At 41.4% G+C, this 22,519-nt stretch overlaps 1 protein-coding gene across 3 annotated transcripts; it reads left to right on the top strand.

Moving 5' to 3' along the window:
* Positions 1–350: 350 nt before the first annotated feature.
* On the top strand, positions 351–21,124 carry RESF1 (retroelement silencing factor 1). Of its 3 annotated transcripts, none has more exons than XM_053407352.1 (6): positions 351–598; positions 969–1,158; positions 9,142–9,209; positions 11,133–16,467; positions 18,608–18,685; positions 19,465–21,124. In XM_053407352.1, exons 4-6 carry the CDS (start codon positions 11,163–11,165, stop codon positions 19,605–19,607), a joined length of 5,526 nt encoding a protein of 1,841 aa, XP_053263327.1. In that variant the 5' UTR covers positions 351–598; positions 969–1,158; positions 9,142–9,209; positions 11,133–11,162; the 3' UTR covers positions 19,608–21,124. The 3 variants fall into 3 exon arrangements, with proteins under 3 accessions (XP_053263327.1, XP_053263326.1, XP_053263328.1); XM_053407351.1 differs by having other exon boundaries at positions 966–1,158; XM_053407353.1 differs by having other exon boundaries at positions 966–1,162; positions 9,154–9,209.
* Positions 21,125–22,519: the final 1,395 nt, after the last annotated feature.

Genomic DNA, 22,519 nt, shown 5'->3' with positions numbered 1-22,519 from the left:
CTCCAGAACGAATTAAGTACTTAACCCGAGGTACCACTGTATTCAATTATACCATGAGGTCATTTTTAGGTCTCACAACCGCAGGGAGCGCGGCGGTTACAGTTCCTCGCCTACAGAGGTCGGCGCCGACCCAAGAACCGCCTGCAAACTCCAGGAATCTTTTGCCTCCTCAGGGAAGGCGACTTGTTCCTGCCTCCCCCGCACCTTCGTGGGCGGGGCCAGGTGGATTTAGGGAGGGGAAAGCAGCGGCTGGTCGATCCTCCTCATTCAGAGCTGAGGAAAAAGTGTCAGCGGCTTTTCAGAAAGGGAGAGACTAGAGAGTGCTGCTCAGACTCTCCTCTTCTCGGGACTCCCGACTCCGTTTTGCCCGGCGGCGAGGCTTATCCGCCTTCTAAAAGCTGACACTTTGAGGAGTTTTTCTCTCTCCTATTGCTTCGAGAGCGAGGGGCGGAAAGCGCTTCTGGAGAGTCGCTTCCGCTGCTTCCCGGAGAGTTGTCGCCTGAGGCCCATCGGGGCGTCGCCTGCCTCTCTCTCTCTCTCTTCCTCTTCGGCCACGGCGGAGGATCGCTATCCCGCGAGCGGCGTAGAGACAAAACGGGTACGGGGGAGGGAAGGCTTGGGAGGGAAAGGACGTGAGTGGGTTCAAAATGGCGAGCGGGAAGGGGGGGGGATAAAAACGCCGCCCCAATTAACGCAGCTAATTGCAGAGGGGGTTGGCGGCTGAGGCTGCGACGCTGAGGTATCCTCTTCCTTCGCGCCGCTGTGGATTATTTCCCAAGCCTCCCGGCGTCTGAGGCGAGAATTGCGCGCGCGCGCTGGTCGGGCGAAGGCGAGCGCTCTCTCAGCTTTCGGTTTCCCCTCCGCGTTTCTCTCCTCACCCCTGTGATGTCAGGTAACACCGAATCCTAATGGCTTCCTCCCTTCCTCTTTTCCTGCTCCCCACTACGACCGCCTCCCTCGCGCAGCAGAGAGAGAAGAGAGAGAGAGACTCGATTCCGGGCATCGCAAACCTGGCCGAGGAGGTGGCTGGCGCCGTCGCTGCTGCTTTGCGAGGCGTGAAAATCCGCTTCCCGCGAGGATCCCGAGGACCGCTGCCGCCCCGTGGAGGGAAACGATGTCGAAACGGCTCCACACTTGGCGAGGATAAATGGGCCCGCCGTAAGTGTCACGTTTCTTTTGTCATTAGATGCGTTTTTATAGTCCGTCGTCCCGTCCCGACGCGCCCCCACCCACCGCACCATCTACTTTTTCCATTTAAAGAGTCCATAAAGTGTGGAGAGAGGACTTGCTTCCCCCTTGGTCAGAGGTAAGTTGTTGATCTCTGAGGGCGGGGGGGGGGGAGATTGTTTCATATTTTGTTATAGTGTTGGGGGGAGATAAACACAGTTCGTTTCTCTCTGACCCCCTTATCGCCTTTTTAGGGTTCTGTAACAGTGTGACTGCGCTGCTAGGGCTCTGATCTGATATCCCTTCTTCTCAGAGCCCCCCCCCCCCGCATAAAAGAAACTCTGAAATTTCCTAGCTTGTGTTGAGTTGGTAGTGTTGTTACTCTGGAGACTTGATTTTATTCCTCCCTCACAGATGTGACTGGGTGATCTTCACAAGGTGCTATTTCCCAATGGTAAAATATTATCTGAATCCAAAGCAAAGTCCGTTACTACACTTTTTTTTGGTAAAAAGCTAAATATGTATTTTAAAAAATCAGGCCAGGATTGAATCTTGCTGTTTCTCAAAGATTATCTTTAGCTGACTTTCGCTGTACCAGAACAAATTCCCCTTGAGTAATTATTTCTATGTATATATGTATTCTGTTTTAAGAATACATATTCTTAAAACAGTACAGTACTGGGAAATTCAGTGGATAAAAGTGAAAAACTCTGAATTGACTTTGAAATAAATATAATCTATTTTCTACTTGTGTATCTTCAGCTCAGTCCTAGTCATGTTTGTTTTTTTGCGACTCAGGAACACCCGCTTGTGACCAAGTGGCGATTTTCAGTCGCAAGGTTTATAAAAACTAATCTGGCTCTGGTGGATTCTGAATATAAATATTTTAAAGGGTCCTTACCTGTTTTGATACATGAAGATGATGCTTTTACATCTTGCGTGATAGGCAGTGATCTCGCCTTTAGACAATATTTGGTTTAGCAGCAAAAAGAGCTGTGTTCTGACCCTGAAAATAAATAACCTAGTAAATAACCTAGTCAGTTATTTACCTATTTCTGTAAATAACCTAGTCAGTTAATGGTCTTTCAGTAGAAATGTAAATCAACCTGATGAAGTTTGTGAATTGGTAGGATATTTGTTTGTTTGTTTGTTTGTTTAGTCCTGTGAAAACACTAGTCCTGTGAAAACACGAGTCAGTTTCCTCTGGGATATTATTGGCTTAATACCACAAGTTAAATCTGGTGTTGGCTAGATAGAGTGGAGAAACTCCAAAGCTTTTAAGGTGGAGCCTTACACTCCAGGATTTGGATTTTGATAACAGTTGCTTAAGTTATTTAATGTTTTATTCCTGTGTGATGTATGTTCCCTATTCTCTAACTTGATGCTGATAGGTTCTAGATGAACAATGTGGATCATGAGGATTAGAGCTATTTTAATCTCTGTGTTTTATTTGGTATTATGATTTTATAACTTCTTTATGCTGTTACTATTTCTGTGTAGAACTGGTTTTAGTATTGAGATACGGGCATGTTAAGGTAAATATACTGTATTTGTGGCCTACTTAAGATGAAATTATAGCATCTAGAAATTTCATCTAAGGAAAAAAGGGATATCATGAATTGATTGTTCAGCAGAGCAGCTGTTTTTAATTGAGCCGTGTTGAACAGTTGGCTGGTTTGCCACATTTCCCCCCACCCCCCAGTTGCTATGAGTATTTTGCTGGCTTGGCCTCCCTGAGGGAACACAAACTCCTGGGCCTGCTGTTTGACTCTTTGGTATGCTATCTGTTTGGAGAATAAAGTCTGCAAAACAGTTTGTGCCATCTCCTGGTGATGACAATCAGGTATACAGAAAATAAATTTGGGGAATGTCCATCACCCTTAGGACCCAATATTGGCTCTTTGTTGGGTGCTGTAGCCTTTTGTATGTGTAGGGAAACGAAGCAATATATAGTTGTACTTCCAAAACAAAAAGTCTTTTCTTTTTGTTTGCAGCACCTTGCCATTTTACAGCTCTTTTAAAAGGCAACTAAATAAACTAAAACTAAAGCCCTGACTAGTTTTCACTGCAAAGCAACACTAGGACTGTGCTATAAATCGATATATTGTTTGATACTGGGTTTTACATCAAATCGTGATAACTGTTGACATTGCAATTTATCGCAAATGTGTGTGTGGTATACAAAAAGCACAATACAGTGGTGCCTCGCAAGACGAAAAGAATCCGTTCTGCGAGTCTCTTCGTCTTGCGGTTTTTTCGTCTTGCGAAGCAAGCCCATTAGCGGGCTTAGCAGATCAGCTGTTAAGCGGCTTAGCGGATCAGCTGTTAAGCGGCTTAGCGGATCAGCTGTTAAGCGGCTTAGCGGATCAGCTGATAAGCGGCTTAGCAGCTTGGGGAAAAGGGGGGGGAAAGGAAAAAAACCCCGCAGGAACTCGCAAGACATTTTCGTCTTGCGAAGCAAGCCCATAGGAAATTCGTTTTGCGAAGCACCTCCAAAACGGAAAACCCTTTCGTCTAGCGGGTTTTCCGTCTTGCGAGGCATTCGTCTTGCGGGGCACCACTGTATTGGAAAAACAGGGAAGCCAACTTCCTTCTGTGTGTGCAGCTCTTGCCAACTCCACCTCAGTTGTTCCCTGCCTCCCACAACGGCAAGAAATCGCTGCAGCAGGCTGACTCAAGTATCTCCAAGCTCTCTGAAAAATGGATAGCAGTCACAGTCCTTCAGCAGCAGCAAATCGCCACAAGTTGCTACAGCAGGCTGACACCAATATCACCAAGCAGATATTGCGAAACAGAGCTTTGAGAAACTTCTACCCAGCCAGGATTTGGAATTAGCAGGGCACCAGGCACATTTTTGTGCCTAAACATTCTCCATTTGAGAGTGCTTCCAAAAGTCTGGGTGCCATTTTTTTGTCCCTGCCTGATATTCAAGGATTACTGAAATGTATGTGCTTTGAAGCTTCAGAGTACCGTATTTTTCGCCCTATAGGACGCACTTTTCCCCCTCCAAAAATGAAGGGGAAATGTGTGGGGCTCCGGAGGGTGGCGCAGAGCTGCCTGCATTCTGAAGCCTGGTGCGCGCTGAAGAGCGCGCCTGGGCTTTGAGCACCTCTCCGCAAGCCTGGGGAGACCAGCGCGGCTCCCTAGGCTTGTGGGTAGCAGGCTGTTCTGGGGGCTGGGGTTGGGGGAAGCTCGGGCTTCCCCCGCGCCTGCCCCGTGCCTGGGGAGGGGAATAATTTTTTTCTTTATTTCCCCCCCCCCAAAAAAAATTAGGTGCGTCCTATGGGGCGGTGCGTCCTATGGGGTGAAAAATACGGTATATTTTAAGGATAGACAATGTGTTAAGGAGTTAAATGATAAAGAGTAGAGTGTTTTGAAAACTGAACTATGGTACCTATATTTTTAATGTGAGCATCAAATTAAACATGTACAGTGGTACCTCAGGTTAAGTACTTAATTTGTTCCGGAGGGCCATACTTAACCTGAAACTGTTCTTAACCTGAAGCACCACTTTAGCTAATGGGGCCTCCTGCTGCCACCGCGCCACCGGAGCACGATTTCTGTTCTTAACCTGAAGCACTATTTCTAGGTTAGCGGAGTGTGTAACCTGAAGCGTACGTAACCCGAGGTACCACTGTATTAACAATATCTGCTAAAAATGTGTCACTTATCTGACTTTCATATTAATTCATGCTTATCAAAATAATAAACTGTCCCCCCCCCCAAGTGGCGCCTAGACATTTTGTTTTGGCTGCCACAACTCAGTTCCTAGAAGTGCTTTGGCTGCTAGCTTTGCTATCCTAGTTTCTAACACTGTCCCCAGCCTCTCCTCTCTCTGTTAACTTTCCATTCCAGTTCTAAGTTGCTTCCTTCCTTGCTCTGGTGATCCAGCCCCTATTCTCCTCCCCTGCTTCTCTCTCTCTCTCTCTCTCTCTCTCTCTCTCTCTCTCTCCCTCCTCCCGTGTGTATGTGTGATATTCTATCTCTCCCTTCCCTTGTTGGTGTGCTTGGTTTTGTGAAGCCAGAGAGGAGCTCCTCTGTGGCACTACCCTGCTGCAAGTTGGAAGGAACTCTCCCCCCCCCCCCCGTAGTACCATGCTTGGCTTGTAAGTTGCTTCAGAATAAAAGGGGGAGGGAAAGTGGGTTCAGCACAGCTGGCAATGTTCTTCAAATACAAAAGGCATCTCTATTGCCAGAGATTGCCAAAATGCAAATTACCCTTGAAAAAAACAGAAATTTAATTTAATAATTTTTGTTCTGTAAAATTTTATCTGTTCTTTATGATTTGGCTTGGTTTATAAAAGAAATGCAAATTTTCCTGGCAATAAAAATATAATTTTTGTTTATATTTTCTGTTAAAATGTATCTGTACCATTCTTTTTTGGCTTGGTTTAGAAAAGAAAATTAACAATCAGATTCAATAGTGATTTCTATTTGCATATCTTAAAGTGTTACAGTGACTTTAATTTTTTAGGGGACATTCTCTTACCTTTTGATATCTATGCTACTGATTAATTTTAGAGAAATTGTGCTAATTTAAACATTGGTACAATAGTACTATAACAGTTGTAACAATATGTTAACTGTAAGTAAAAATTATCAGTTTTACAGAGTTAGACCCATAAGTAGTAGCTGTTGCCAGGATATTACCTTGCTCGCCTCTACATAGCTTCAGCCTTATTTCAGATACTGTGATATATCGAAATCTCAATGTTTAGCTTGTGCAGTGTTGAACAACCAGATATTGCCCAGCCCTAATCAACCCTGAAATATTAAGGTTGCAGTTATCAGTGGAAATATAATTTAATGGAGAATGTAATGCAACAGTTTGTTTAATTATCTATATTCTATCAAAAGTTATAGCCAAATAACTAGAAAAAGGAAGCACAGCTTGCTTAGGTTGATATGCAGTGGCTTTCCTTCATTTGAAAGTAGTCAATGAGCATGAGTGTTTAAAGAGCCAATCAGGTGTCATCTTGTTATGGCAATGATCCAATCAGGTCACAGTAGGATTCAGCTATCGATGTTATGTACTGGAGCTGAGAGGAGGATGTTTGTCAGCATGTTATATGATTGCTATCTAGTTGGTTGAGGTTTTTTCCCCTTTCATTTAGTGAGCTTGTAATAAATGCCCTCCCACCAGATGTCAAAGAAATAAACAAACAGCTGTCTGACTTTTAGAAGACACCTGAAGCAGCCCTTTTAGGGAAGTTTTTAATGTTTGGTCTCTTACTGTGTTTTTATTATTCTGTTGGAGGCCGCCCAGAGTGGCTGGGGAAAGCCAGCCAGATGGGCGGGGTATAAATAAAAAAATAATATTATAAAATTAAAGTGAAGGCTGAAGCCTTATCCTTGCCAGGGAATCGTTTGCCTGCGTCCCCAGGACCGAAGAGAGAGCAAAAAGCACCAGGAAAGATTCTTCTTCAGAGAAAAAAGTTTTATTGAAATCTGTGCACAGAGGTGGCCAGTGGGATCGTTCCCAAAAGACTGGCCACACCGATACAAATAAACAAGCATTCTTATACCTCCATCTCTCCAATTCCTTCCAATCAGCTGGCAAGGTTAAGCTTATTTCCTTATATGGCATATGGCTATAATGGCTAGCTAAGCGCCCCTCCTTCCCTTGTTCGTGTGTTCTTCTCTTGCGTTACTGCAGCAGAGAGCATGTGCAGAAAGCAACTCCTGGCTTGCAGAGCGCAAGCAATTGCAAACAGGAAGCAGCTCCTGGCTTGCAGAGCTAAAGCAATTGCAAAGAGGAAGCAGCTCCTAGCTTGCAGAGCTAAAGCAGGAAGCGCAAGGCAGAAAACGGCCTCTTAGCCTGCCTGGCCAAACTTGCAAACAGCTGCAGTTTCTGCTAGCTGGCAGGACAGGAAATGGCCTCAGACAGATTTAGCAAACCGCCGCTGTTTGCTAGCAATTGCAAAGCAAGATTAACAGAGGAATTTACTTAGGTACAAGGTACAGAGAATACTGATAGCAACCCTTCTTAGGTACAAGGTACAGAGAGTAACCCTTCCCTCTCCCTTCAAAAGAAATGGTGCAAAGAGGACTGGTCACCCAGAAAGCAATGTAAAATAGTACTATTAAGTGAACAAGGCTACAATTATGAAGAAATTAGAAGAAAAAATGGTGGAAACTAAACCAAAGGTGGCATTTCTAAATTTTGAAGAGGTCTAAGGAGACTCGGACACGGGTGGCGCTGTGGGTTAAACCACAGAGCCTAGGACTTGTCGATGAGAAGATCGGCGGTTCGAATCCCATGACTGGGTGAGCTCCCGTTGGTCGGTCCCTGCTCCTGCCAACCTAGCAGTTCAAAAGCACGTCAAAGTGCAAGTAGATAAATAGGTACCGCTCTGGCAGGAAGGTAAACAGCATTTCCGTGTGCTGCTCTGGTTCGCCAGAAGTGGCTTAGTCATGCTGGCCACATGACCTGGAAGCTATACGCCAGCTCCCTCGGCCAATAAAGTGAGATGAGCGCCTCAACCCCAGAGTCAGTCACGACTGGACCTAATGGTCAGGGGGCCTTTTACCTTTACCTAAGGAGACTGTTACTAGAAAATCAGACTGATAAAGGCAAGAAGAGGTGCACAACAGCAAGTGATGATAGAAGAATTAAGAGACTGCCTACGTGACAGAAGAAAATCATCTGGATGTATTCAAGATGACATGGCACAGTGTAATGTGAAGTTGACTGCAAGGACTATTCGGCACAGACTGCAGGAATATGGTCTAAATTCCAAGGAAAAAGCCATTGACACCTCTGTTTGAAAAGATTAAACTGGGCTAAAACCCATGTTAATTGAACAGCGGAACAATGGGACAGTTACTTTGAGTGATGAGACCCAAATCTCCTTGCTTGGTAGTGATGGCATGAAATACATGAGGAGAAGAATCGGAGAAGATTTACATCCTACTTGTACTACACCTAACATGAAACACCTAGTTAGTGTTATGATCTGGAGTTGTATGACAACAAAATGTGTGGGCAGAATTGCATCATTAATAGGAATGTAAATGCCCAAATATACATAGCCCAGACCCTAACCCAATTAAAAATCTATGGAATGGATCCAACTAAAAAAACTGGTTATGTCAGAAGCTATGCAGCAATAAAACCAAATTAATAGAGACAATAATTCAATCTTGGTTTCACATTATTACAGCTGCAGAACTAAAAAAATTGGTTCATTCCATGGGAAGGTGTTGTTAGGTCGTAATTAAAGCTAAAGGTTACCCAACTATTAACTGACACTCTGAGAATCTTAGTATATATCATTTTTTCTGTGTTTCACATTTCTTCTTTGACTGGTGTTGTAATAAATAATCCTTCATAAATGTTATTGCATTACATTCTTCATAAAATTATCTTTCTATTGATATAATTTTATAGTATTACCCAAAAAAAGTGGTGTTATGAACCATCAAGCCTCTGAAATACTTTTTCCAAAGGGTTTCCACAATTTTGGCCACTAGTGTATATATGATAACCAGTAACTAACCAGCAACCAATCTTATAAGTCATTTAAAAAAAAAATTTGCAATCCTTTCCCCTCAGTTTCTTAGCACAATTAAATAGATATCCTTTCGGTTTTGTAGAGATTTTAATTATTTTATTGTCTCATGTTGTACTAGAGCTAATGTTTGCTGCTAGAGCAAAAGTGGCTCACTTTACATTTCCTTATTTTGGGCACTGTGACCTAAGCTAATTTTAAACCTTTGTTTTCTCCCCCCACCCCCGTCCCTTAAGATATTTTCGTGCATCTTTTTGTGAAGGATACTTGTGTATTGAGGGATGTTATGCTTTTAAGTGGCAGATCAATCTTAACCAAAATTTGTCACTTCTCTTTGAATATATATTAGCATATATTAGCATCTTTGAATATCGTCTGTATTATCTTTCTGTGTAGCAATTCCATATGTATTGAAAAAGTATAGATGTATGGGAACCATGCATTATTTTTGTTTGTTTTTCAGAAACCTTATGAGAATACTGATACTACTGAAGATTAAATAAACTTGGATAAATTCAGAAATAACCAGTCGTAAGTATTGATTTGTTACTTAATTCAGTTGCTGTTCATTTTTTGCAGATCATAGAAACTAGGGGATATGTATATTTTAATGTGCTGCATTACAGTCCCCTGTCATGGCTAATCACAGCTTCCATGAGTTTATGAAGCAGAAACATACAGAACCTGTTTTTAATGCAGCTGTCATCATTGTTCCCCCACACACACACTTATGCTGGAGTTATGTTTCCAGATCCTGTGTGTATACTTGAAATCAGGTAAAGTGGGAAGGGTGCGGTTGAGAGGGGCTGGGAAGCAGCTCTCTCGGCAGACCATGTCTGTCCCACCCACCTGCCTTCAGTGACCAGAAAGTTGAGCTGGGGGGTTGGTGGTAAGCTTGGGCAATGTATCAACACATCTACCAGGACCAGTTTGAGGGCCAGAGTACGATGGCACCTTCACCTGGCGGTGGAGGGACTTGGGAGCAGCGCTGATTTCACTTGCGGCATACCATTAGGTGAAGCTGCTATTGTTCTCTGGCCCTCAAACTTGCAGAGGAAGGAACAAGCTGCATCAGCAAGGCCTGGGGCCGATGCAGCTTGTTCCTCCCTTGGCTGCCCACACCTCAGTGGAGTAGTTTAACAAAGCCCTCGCCCTGCCACTGGCTCAAGCGGTGGTAGGGGGCTTCTTTAAATTGTTCTACGCTGCTCTACACTGAGGGGTGCGTGGCCGCCTGCGCCTCAGCAGAGCACTTTAATGAAGCTCTACCTCCGGCTCACTAACTCAGCTAGCAGTGGGAGGCTCCTCCCCAGCTGAGCGGAGTGGTTCAACTAAGCCCACACACTCCTCTGACTTGTATGTGAGACTGAGAGACACCAGGGCTTGCTCACCATTTAGGGCTGGTCAGTGTATCTTGATTGCTTCCTCCTTCCCTGAGGTGGGAAGAAGCAGCTGAGATAAATCCCATGCATTGTGATACATTAGCATGTTGCGGTATTTAGCTGCTAATATGTTGAAAACCAGGTATTGCCCAGCCCTAGTTGAATAGTCACACCAGTTACCCCTTGCCTAGTTAACCTGATCTTGACTGAGACCATGGTGTATGGGGGGAGGACTTTAACCCCTGGCCCTGCTGCATTCCCAACTGGAATTGCCCCAAAGCCAGCTGTTTACAGAACAGCCAGTTCCACACATTAATAATAAAAATAAATTTTATTTATATCCCGCCCTCCCCAGCCGAAGCTGGGCTCAGGGCGGCTAACAACAATAAAAATAATCCAACATTCTAAAAACATTCATTATAAAATTAATTAAAATCAAATTGATGGCAACCATTAAGCAAAATTCTGTGCAGATTGCCAGAGGAGGGGGCCAGGCTGCGCCCTGACCAAAGGCCTGGTGGAACAGCTCTGTCTTGCAGGCCCTGCAGAAAGATGTCAGGTCCCGCAGGGCCCTAGTCTCTTGTGACAGAGCATTCCACCAGATTGGAGCTGCGGCCGAGAAAGCCCTGGCTCTAGTTGAGGCCAGCCTAACCTCTCTGTGGCCTGGGATCTTCAGGATGTTTTTATTTGCAGACCGTAAATTTCTCTGTGGGACATACCAGGAGAGGCGGTATTAAAGGCATGATAGTGCTGTGCTGTTGTCTTGTTGTCCCTAGCTTTGCATTATCTCCTTGCATTGAATTATTATTATTGGCAGCCTGTTCCTGTGCTGGTTTATTTGGAAGTAAATTTGTTACTTGCTCCCACATACATGTGCATAGGATTGCTATATGTCTGAGAATTCACAAAACTACCTTTATGTATTTCCTCCCTGAACTTACAGTGAACTTTTTTTATTGGTGTGTTGTCAGCCCAACCCACAGGGAATTATTCTGCAGTTCCTACTTTTTAAATATTACTGCATACATGAAAGTATATTTGTTTAAAATCTTTTATTTTCTCCCTCACTTGTCAGATTCCTGAAAAGAAAAGAACTATCAGCACAATGGATTGGAGCACAAGATCTACCCTGACCTCCAACTTTCAGACAAACCATGTTCAAATTCAGGAACAACATCAGTCACAACAATTTACTGTAGCAGATTTTCAAGCAAATGCATCTGTTCAAAATTCTGGAACTTACTCTGGAAATGATCAAACCATAAAAATACTCTCTAATAGAATGAATACCCTTGCAAATAACTTGCCTTTTCAAAATAATGGAGGCTCCAATACTTTACGTCCTATTCTGCCTAAAACATCTGTACATAATGACGTTCAGCCAGCCCACCTTGTTCTTACGCTACATCCCAATTCACTTGGACATGTTTCCTCTGAGAATGTCCAGATGGCTGCTGGCATGACTCAGAATTCGAGTTTGACAAAGAATGTGCATATTTCCTCCCCTGTAGTCGTACAAGGTAGTACTGAAAATCCTATGCAAAATATACCTCAGAAAACAGTTAATCTGCCTATTGCCTTGGATAGCTACAATAATCGACCATTACAGAATCATTCTACTTCTATGACTACTTCAATATATTGGCAAAAGAGCCAAAGTAATACATGTTCAAAAGGACTGCCAACGCCGATGCACTACTATCATGTTAATGGACCTGCTACCTCCCAAATAGATACTACAGTGCCTTTTAACCAGGCATCAAGTCAGTACTCAACTTCTCAGCAGAACCTTTCATGCCTTGTTTTCCCTTTACAGCAAAATACTCAAAACCAAATCAATGGCCCAAGTTCAAGCCTGAAAGCAGCTTTGCATTCACAATACTATGCCCCTAATACTGTAAGTCCTATACAGTATGGAGTACCAGCCCATCATAATTCTAAGAATGCAGCACAGACCTTCCCTCAAGATCTAAATCCACCACCATACCCAGTTCCTCCTGCACAAAGAAACCATGGACAGTTTGTACTTCGACAGGCAGTTGCAAATATATCCCATAAAAATGTACAGAACTACCACAGTCCTAGGTTGGATCAAAGTAGTAATCTGTATTCAACTCAGCTTAGTGAAAAACATCAATCTGTACCATTCACCCAAGAAACTAATGCAGTAAGCAACACTCCATATAGTGCAAGTGGATATAGGACTTCAAATCAGCTTCCTAATGAACTGGCCAAGTCATCAGTTGAAGTTGGAGCAAGCCTTTGTAACAGTGTGCGAGTTGTTGGAACAGTTCCTTCTGATGTCGCTTTAACACCACAAACGGGTAGGACTTTGGAACAAGAAAAGAATCTAGCTAATGGCTCAAGACATTTTCCTGAGAACTTGAAGGATAAAATAACAAAAGAGAGACTAGCACTGGATGGGAAAAAACTGCATGAATTGAAGAAGGCATTGTTAAAATTAGATAAGGACTATAAAATGAGATGTAAAATGTACCTATCTTCAGTACAGAATGGTCAGGCTGCTGACACTTCCGTTCACAATCAAAATGCTGTTCAGAGTCAAAATGCTGCCACCTCACTTGCTTCTTACAATACCAATCTCAATCTGTCTTTGCCACTGCCAAAGGATTCCAATCAAGCAATTCAGCCTCTTCCACATGATACCACTCAATCATTTCCTCCTATGTCCTACAGTTCTGGTGAAGTCAAATATGCTCCTTTATCAGTGAAAACCAATAATCACTTAGAGCCAATTCTAAGGCATATGCTTAAAGGTACTACTGATGAAAATATGTTATTTAACGACAATGTTGAAAAAGGAGGGTCCCATCATTTGGACATCAAAGATCATTCATCTAGTGCTCCTATGCTTTCTAGCAGTGATGTATCTGAAACTCGTGTGAATAATATTGATGATGCTTCTAAACTGAGGTCAAACATTACAATGGATTCTACCCAAGTGCCTTTGACATGCACAAAAAATGGTCCTGGTTATGAACTGACTACAAGATCTGCCATCGATCAATTGGGGAGTTGGTGTAAGAGTAAAATGGAAATCCCTGGCCAGTATTTTACTGACAATGTTCAGAGTTCAAATCAGAACCCACCTGCCTCAAATGGATCATCCTTATCAAAAAAAGAAGAAAGAGAGTGCATTGAGCAGAGTAACACTTGTCTGCAAAAAATTGAAAGAAAAACTGTAGCTGGGAGCAATGAAAATATTTGTGATACATTTAATTCAGCTTCTCTTCAGAAAGCAACTGTTCAAGAAGCAGGCGTAATGCAGAAGTCCTCAGTTACTGGAAATCCTTCTGTAATGACAGACGTTAGTTGGGAGGTAGTAAAAAAAGGTCTTGCTTTATGGACCAAAAATTTGCCAGGAACTTTGAAACACTTATGTAAAAATAAAGATTCAACTGTGTCTTTGTCCTTATCAGAAGTTGGAGTAGATGGGGAAAAAACACAGCAGATTTTGGAAAATCTTCCCAGTTTATTAACTCAGAAAGACCAAACTAAAGTTACAGTTGGATCAAATGAAACAACTACGTCTTCTGCACCTTCCTCTCTTGGAAAAAAACTTGATGCCGTAAATTCCAATTTACTGAAGGGTTCTGAACTCCAAGTTGCCATTGTTACTCCATTGATAATGTCAAAAGAGAGTATTCAACATGAAGTGCAGAAAAAAACTCATTCATCTCTGTTGGAAGAAATGTATCCAATTATTGAAGAAAACAGTGTATGTAGTTTACAAGAGCTTAGTTCCTTAGTACCAGCTGCTGATGAAGGAGCAGGAGGAACTCTTCGTTCATCTTCAAACACAGGTATTACTGTTAAGAAAGAAGATATAGATATGCATGAAAAAACCACCAAATCCAGTGAAGAAACCTTGATAGTGAAAGCTGAAATGAACAAGGATTGCTTAATTCATCAAGTTCCTCAGAAAGATGTAAAATCTTTCAAAAGTAGTTCAGATTTGCAAGAACCAGGAGATGCTGTTGAAGTTGTGCTGAATGACACTGTGTTCGAGATATCCAGTGTGTGTACTCTTGTACAAGGTGATGAGTTTTACAATTCACAAATAGCTTGTATTTTTAATAGTAGCCCTTTGAAGTCTAGTAAGAAAAATGACACTTCAGAAGAATATATGCCGTATTTGCATCATAGTGAGCAGCATTCTGGCCTTTTGAAAAGTGAATCTGAAATTATCACGAGTGCCTCAGAAGGAGATACCTTTTTGCCATCCCAAGACCGCTTATCAGATGCCACTACAGAAAAGCTGTTAGACGAATTGTCGAATTTAGAGATTCCTCAAAGTGGGAAAGCTTCAAATGAGGGGAATGTCATTGATTCTGAGGAAGGAAGAAGCAGTTCCATGCCCCAAAGTACTCCTCTTTCAGGAGAGAAACTTAAGCAGGATACACTCTATGATTGTATTCATAGTGCAGACTTCAGCAGTGATAATGAGGTTTTACCTGTAAATAAGGGAAACATATTCAGCAGTAATATTGCAGATGGAACGAACGCTACTGCAAAAGAGGATGCCACAAAAAATGCGCTATGTGAAGAAAATCAACCAGATTCTGGAATCGACACTGAAGCTCCTAAAATAGTACTAAACGATCAGCTGACTGAACTCTTGAAAGAATTTCCTTATGGAATCAGTTTTCCAAAGGCTTTAAAAACCCCAGAGAATAACGATTTTGTGACTAAACTAAGTGAGAAAGAAGATGAAGAAAAGCCTCAAAGTTCTGTGGAAATTCCCTCACAAATACAAATAACAATATTAACTTCTGAACAGATGAAAGAAATGTTTCCTGAACGGAGTCAATCTTCCTCTAACATACCAAAAAACTGTGAAGTTGACCAGTTTTCAACAGAATTTAAAGATGACTTGATGGAAGAGAATAAAAGGCATAGTCAAACTGATCAAGCTGTACCTTATGACAGCCGAAATATCTCAGCAGAAACAACAGCTGCAAAACCCAGGAAGCATAAATATTGCTGCCTCCAGGGTTGGCTAGCTTCAACAGTGGGAGTGGAGCCGTGTAAATGCATACTGCCTGAAAAAGTTGCCTCAAAGCAGAAGGTGGACATTTGTCCACAGTCTAAAACTATATCTAAAGTCAAACCAGAAGCTGATGCAAAAACTGGTCTTCAAGAAAATGAATCTAAAATAGATCCTGAAATTGTTCCACTTTCATCTCTAGAAAAACAAGGTTCTCAAGAACTTAATATACCTGTCAAGCAGGAAATGGAAGAATTGCCACTCCATACATCTTCTCCTGCTTTGACGACTGAAACAATTGAAATTAAAATACAGAACCACACACGTGAAAGAGATAATGTCTCTGCAGATAAAACACAGTGTCATTCAAGCACAAAAGATTTAAAAGTGGTTACTGCTAGAACTCTCTCCAAGATTGAAACCTCGGTTAAACAGAGAACATCAAAAGAAAAATTTGTTGTAAGATCAAAGACAGATCATCGAAGGAGAATAGAAATAAAGCGCAACACATACCAAGAAAGATATAAAATTAAACGGGACTCCAATGAAACACGCATTATTAAGGGACCAACTTTGAGTAAGGGTTTGAAGAGAAAAATGGCAATAGGAAAAAAGCATAAGGCTTTGGTAAACCAGAATAATGATGCCATAAAGTCCCCAAATATAAACAGTATTAAAATTAAGAGCCCTCAGCATAAATCTACCATGCTTTCACCAGAACATTTAAATGTAAGGAAGAAATTAGATTTTGAGAAAAACTACGGATACAAAAAAAATTTGGGGCACACGATAAACAATGAACCAAGTAGGACTGAGCATATTGAACACAATGAAGAAAGTATTCAAAGGAAAAGTCTGAAGCTAAATTTGGAAAAATTTGCGTATTCGAAAGAGAAGAAAAATGTAGGCAATTACAGAAGTCATTTAGATGCATCACCAAAACACATGAGCCATGCTTCCAATATACTTAAAACTCCCTTCTCGGTTAAAGAGGCTATGCTAGATACTCGTAATAGAGACAAGCGACTTGAGAGATCTCTTTCTGATAAAAAAACATGTTTCAGCAGAAGAACTGGTAGTATACTGTCAATTTCTCTACAAAGAGAACAAAAGAAAAAATATTTGAACCAAGTTGCATTCAAAAGGATTGCACAGAAAACCATTTGTTTGACAAACTTAGATTCACATTCCAAACCAGTATGGCATGTGAAATCCAGTAGTGTTTCAGCATTGTGTGAGGATCAAAAGAACAGCAGTGCATCCTCTCAGCATCCAGAAATGGAGAAACCGAAAATGCTTGAGTTCAAAATGTGCCCAGAGATATTGTTTGGAAAATCAGTCTCAGAAGAACAACTTTTAGATGGAAAGAATCTTCCTGAAAAAGACAAAACCCCTATCACAGGTACGGTATGATATGATCAAGCCAACCTGTAATACAACTCCTGTTAAATAGGAAGTTGTAAATGCAGACTGGTATTAGTTTTAGTATTTCCCCTGCTTAAGTTTACATTTTAAAATGTGTTTTGTGTGTGCATGTTGGTGTCAAGGAGCTGTCAGTCGAGCACAGCTCATCCACAAGGCAGGAAACTTGAGACACAAGATGCTTTTAACTTTTATTAACAGAAAGTAACAGCATAGCAGAGTTCCTCACTAGCTTCACAAAGACTGTCTTAGCAGGTAACCAGTGAAGTAATCTTAGAGGTACTTAGCTAACTTAGATGATTAAAATGCATATACGTAACAGTGGTGAGCTTGAGTACATTTCTTTTTAGGGTTAACATGAATGATATGATTAATTAATACTTAAGCATCTAGAAACCTGCTAAAGGACAAGAAACTACAAGAAGGAAATAGCTGGAGGGAATGCATCATGGTTTATGTTGTCTCTATACTAATGCACAGAGTATGGGATTCAAGCAAGATGAATTGGAGCTCATAATACAGGATGGCAAATATGACCTGGTGGGCATTGCTGAAACTTGGTGGGATGAGACTCATGACAGGAATGTAGGAATTGGGGGGTATAGCCTGCTCAAAATGAATAGAACAAACAGGAAGGGAGGAGGAGTAGAATTATATGTAAAGGATGTGTTCACTGGTGAAGAGATCCAGCATCTGAAGCATAGAAGACAGAGAAACAACAGTGACCTTACTGTGGATGTCTGCTATAGACTGCTAAGCTAGACTGAATAGTTGGATTGTGCCTTCCTAGAGCAAGTAGTAGTTCCTCTGCGTGGAGAAGATGGGGGAACACCTGGCTTTCCAATACTACATGTGAAAAGGATATAGGGGGCTTAGTGAACCACAAGCTTAACATGAGTCAATAGGGAGATGCAGCAGCAAAAAAGGTAATGGTATTGGCTACATCAACAGACTTATAATGGCCAGACCAAGGGAAATGACAGTACTGCTCTATTCTGCCTTGTTCAGACCTCACCTGGAATGCTGGGTCCGGTTCTGGGCACCACAATTTAAGAAGGATATTGACGCATGCTAGAACGTATGCAGAGGAGAGTGACCAAGATATCAAGGTTCTGGAAACCAAGCCAGAGGAACGGTGGAGCAAAATATTAGTTTTCCTCCCTGTCCGTTAGTATTTCACAATTGAGCTGGTTTTGGAGGGTCTTTCAGAGAAATCTACCATAATTATTTGACTTATTCAAACTTTTAGAGATCTGCCTTAGGTTTTTTGTCTAAAGGTTTTTATTGGCTTCTAACATTGGGAGAAACCTATTGTGTGTGGATGGTGCCATTCTGGTTACATAGAATAAATAAAAATGGAAGGAGGAGGAGGGGAAATAAAGAAAGAACATCCCATTCTTCATCTGCTAGCTATATAGATAATTATTCAACACATCCACTCCAAGGTAACACTGAACAATCCATCTTCTATAGACCAATATTCTCTTCAGTCCTCACACCCAGATGTCATAAGTTCATATTTTTATTCAGAAAGTCTATTAAGAAGTTTCCAATCGTTAGTAAATCTTGACACTGATTTTTTTCTGCTTAAAACACTCGTTTCACCATCTCTTAAGTCCAGTAATTTCAACATACATTGGAAGAGTTTTGGTTTCAGTTGAAAATTGACCTTCAAAACCCTCAGTATCAGTTTATGTACTTGCATGTAATATTTTAAAGCTTTTTTACACATCAATCAAGCATGATCAAATGTCACTTCATTTTCTTGAACATTCTGAAAACCCCGCTGAAACAGACCAAAGTTTCATGTAGCTCAGGCTTTTAGGTGCAACAGCCTCCAGGTAAATTCCCTTGAGTATTGACAAGGCGGGCATTTTTTGCAATGTGTTTCACCAATGCTTGGCTCTAGAGGGTTTCCAAGTAAAGGAAGTTAATAGTTGAGAAATAGCCAGTGAGAGAACAACTTTGTATATTTTGTGATCTATGAATACATGGGTTGCTTCAGATCATTGTACTACATCGACCTTGGGGTGTTTGTGGTTGTCCCTGACCCAAGTATATTAGTCTGAATTTCATAGACAACTGACCGTTTACTCATAACTTGCAATTATCACTTGCAGCTGTCAAAAGTAAAAGAGAAGACTGGTTAAATTACAACCCTGTTAAGAGAAGAAAAACTGAAGAATGTGAAGCTCAAGGTAACTTCTAAAATCCATATAAGGATAATGCCAAAATTAGGGCCAACCAGAATATCGCAAAATAGTGCAGAAGTCCTGCAGAATTCCTCATCAGAAAATTTGCAAATGAAATAAATGGGAGGCAGCAAAAAGTAAGGTAACTTTTTGATTTCCTGTTATAAATGAATAAACTTGATTTTGTGAGGTTGAATGCTAGCTTGAAACTGACTTGGCACTTGATGGAGGGAGGACCCTTCATTCTCAGAAGAATAGTTGGTGTCAAAAGCTTCCCTAAGTGCCAAAGTCCAGACTTCAACCAACTCTCCACATTAATATTGTCCAAGGTGGTCTAGTTATGGACAACATATATGTCTATTGCAGAGAACAGATGTAACTACCGTCTTAGGTGTACCACTCTGTCCTGGCAGCTCCAAGATAGTGGTGGAACTAGCCACAGCACAGGATACCATGCCATACCTATATTGCCTCAATAACATGTCTGTTAAGGTTGTGACTTGTCTAGTATTTTGAAGCTTGAGTGAACTTGGAAAGCCTTAACACGGCATAGCGTGTTAAACCAAACTTATTGGCTAGCTGAATATCATGGTTGAATAGTAATGATGCACTTCTATACTTGCCTACTCAAAAGTAAGTTTTAGCAGATTCAATGGGACTTACTCCCAGTATTGTTTTTTATATATAGCTTTGGAGTTTTGGCAGGAAAAGCTGAATTTTGCAAGTCTGTCTATCTCTATAAATCCTCCAAATTAACAGTGCAATTGTTTGTCACTATTCTGCAGTTAATGATGGCATTCCTCTTGATACTGCAATAAAATTATTGGATGGAATGCCTGTGAAGGATTCTAAAGCTACATTTCAGACCTACAAGAAAATGCATCTGGAAAAAAGAAGCCGAAGCCTAGATAGCACTCCCTTAAACTAAATGTCACAAATGTGAGTAATATCATGGGCATGTCTTGTTTATGGTGCATGTATTTGATGGAATTGGGCCATAAAGTAAAAAGTGACTGACAGGGGTGGGCACTGTAAAAATGATTATTGCACACACTGAGATGTTTTATGTTCAAGAAAAAATTCAAAAATTGTTTTCCCATAGAATTTACAAATAATTTTAACAATTGAATGTCTCACATTTTGCAATTAATAAATTCCCCTGTCTGTTTAATTCCATCATTTTGCCTAAAAAACGAGGATGATAGCACTGTAATTGCAGAAAGAAGCCAGTGGATTTTTATCCTTCTTTTTAAAAAGACATGTAATGAAAATATAGTTTATTGGTTTATCGGTTTCCTATAAAAACTAAGAAAACAATAACAATATTTTCAACTCACCCCCCCTCTCTGAAGAGCAGAGATAGTGTTAAAGAATAATACATTAGAATCAAGACCTAATGAGAATAGACCAAAGTGTCATTCCACAGTGTCCCATGAGCAGTTGTTGTCAGAAGCAATGTTCAATAGATTCTGCGTAATCAATAAAATTGTAACATGCCATATAAATACTTGTTTCTTTTTCCAGTTTGATGGTCCTCATTGTGATGTTGTTAACTTATATTGTTATATTGTTGTTAACTGTCCTGTATCTGTAACAATCATAGCATTTTTAAGAGAGAGAGCAATTTTGTTTTGTCTGAACTTTGGAGAGATAGTTAAAAACATGAACAAAAGCAGATAAGCCTTGGGTATGCACCAGGGCGCACTGGAAACTGTGTGCTGCTATCCAGTTTTGCTGAACTTTACAAACTTTTCAGAAAGTTACTTTTTACTTTATTTATAATTTTCTGTTATTTGAGACTTGTTGATTTTCAGGTATGTTTTTTTAAAAGGAAAAGTTGCAAATACCTCTGTTGAATGTCTCCACTTTGATTGAAATGTAATTGTATTTGAAAACCCAGTTTGCATTTTGACCAAAACTTTGTGAGTCAAAATATTATCAGGATTCACCAGCCAGTTATTTAAACAAATCCTCTGTAAGCTATATTAGCTAAGGGTTGTACTTAACTGTATTACTCAGCTGACTTTAAGGCTTCTTTCAGCCGAAGGGAAACAAAAATGATTTCCCCCTCCTCCAGCAGCTCTTATGCCCCACTGAATCTTCTCTGGAAGATCCCCAACCATCCGGAGCAGATTTCAGGGTGGGTGCTTCAGGGGGTGGAGCACCCACTCTGAAATTGTTTTCCTTCCCCGTTCCACTGCTAAAAGCCTTATTGTCAGTTGAACAACACTCTGGGAATACAACCAAGTATGTTTCCAAATATATGCCCTAGAAACTATTCTGATGTTGAATATTCATTTTTAAGTGCCTTTTGTATTATTTGGTATATTTGATGATACTTTATAACATTGTCATTTTTTGATTGTGGTTTTTTATAAAAAAAAAGTTACATGAACTCAGTGCTACTGTTTCTTAATGCAATTAAAAGCATACTTATTTTGGCAATGGTTGTTTTTTGTGTATTTGAAAGAATACTTGCTTGAATTTTAATCTGAGTGGTTGAAGTAATCTTTCCAAACATACAACAATATCCATAGGTACGTCCAAGGCCCTTGTTTGGGGTCCACCTATTCTGTGAGCTCGTATAATGTCAATGGAGGTGAGTGGGTGGGGCGTCTAGATTCAAACTGCTGAAGCAATTTAAAACAAAAGCTCTCATATACGACTATCATCGAGCACTTCATGTACTGTTTGCGTTACATCAGCTATGTGATCAGATAACATCTCAATTTTAGCTTCATGTAGCTGCAGAGCAGCATTTCAGCCACTTGCTAGAGCCTGACTTACATTCCTTTCCCACAGGGGCCTTTATAGTTTTACATCCCCATTTGCTTAGAAGTACCAGACTGTTGCAGATATTAATATTGTGCAGTTTGAAGCGACTGGAAGCATAAGAAAAGACTCCTTTTGGAATAAATCATTGTCCAGACCCATAAAAATATTAAAACTTACTGGCAGAAATCTTTAATAAAAGAAAACAGAATACATCAAATGATATGTCCAGACCATTGGTCAGCAAACTTTTTTGGGAGGGGGCCGGTTGACTGCCCCCAGATCTAGTGGCGGGTGCACATGCAGCGGAGGGGGCTTCTCTCTTTCCCCATCTCTCCTGCAGCCCTTCCCCTCCCCCTGCCTACCTCCTCCACTGCTGTGCCTGAGGTTGGGAATCGGCGGCGGTGGCGGTGCTTCTCCTTTTGAGGTCAGCTTTCCTGGGTGCCAGGCATGGGGCCAGCAGGCACACCAAGCCTCCAGCCCACAGCACAGCCATGGGGAGAGGCGAGCGGCGAGGCTTCCTATCAAAGCCCAGCCCCCTTCCTCTACAGGGTGGGGAGAAGCCAGGAAGAAGGAGGGAGGCAGCGCCACTGCAGTGTGTGTGAGGGAGGGAAAAATCACCAAAAAAATGGAGCCAGGAAAGAAAAAGGGAGAAAAATGGCAATCACACCGATCCAAGCGGCGATTGCAGAACTGTTTGAGGGCCAGATCCAGAGGGCAATTGGGCCGGATCTGGCCCGCAGGCTGTAATTTGCTGACCCCTGGTCCAGACTATCCGTGCAATGTATTGCGCTGTCCAGCACTGGCTCAGCATCTTCCAAAATATGAAATAATTCAAACAGACCTAAAAGCAAAGGTCTCTCTCCACAGTCTACATTCCAGCCTCCAGACTATTTACTCTTTCCTTCAGGAGAGTTTATTTTATATCCTTCACTGAGTTTTGGAGAAAGACTCAAAGGCAATTCCCTTCAAAATGGAAATTTTCCAGCCTAATACCTCTCACATGGTCTAAGGCAGAGGTCAGCAATCTAAGGCCCATGGGCCCGAAGTGGCCTGCGGAGGTTGTTT

This window comes from Podarcis raffonei, chromosome 10 (genome assembly GCF_027172205.1).
Source record: "Podarcis raffonei isolate rPodRaf1 chromosome 10, rPodRaf1.pri, whole genome shotgun sequence".
Taxonomy (NCBI): domain Eukaryota; kingdom Metazoa; phylum Chordata; class Lepidosauria; order Squamata; family Lacertidae; genus Podarcis; species Podarcis raffonei.
This window is presented reverse-complemented; position numbering and strand designations above follow the sequence as displayed.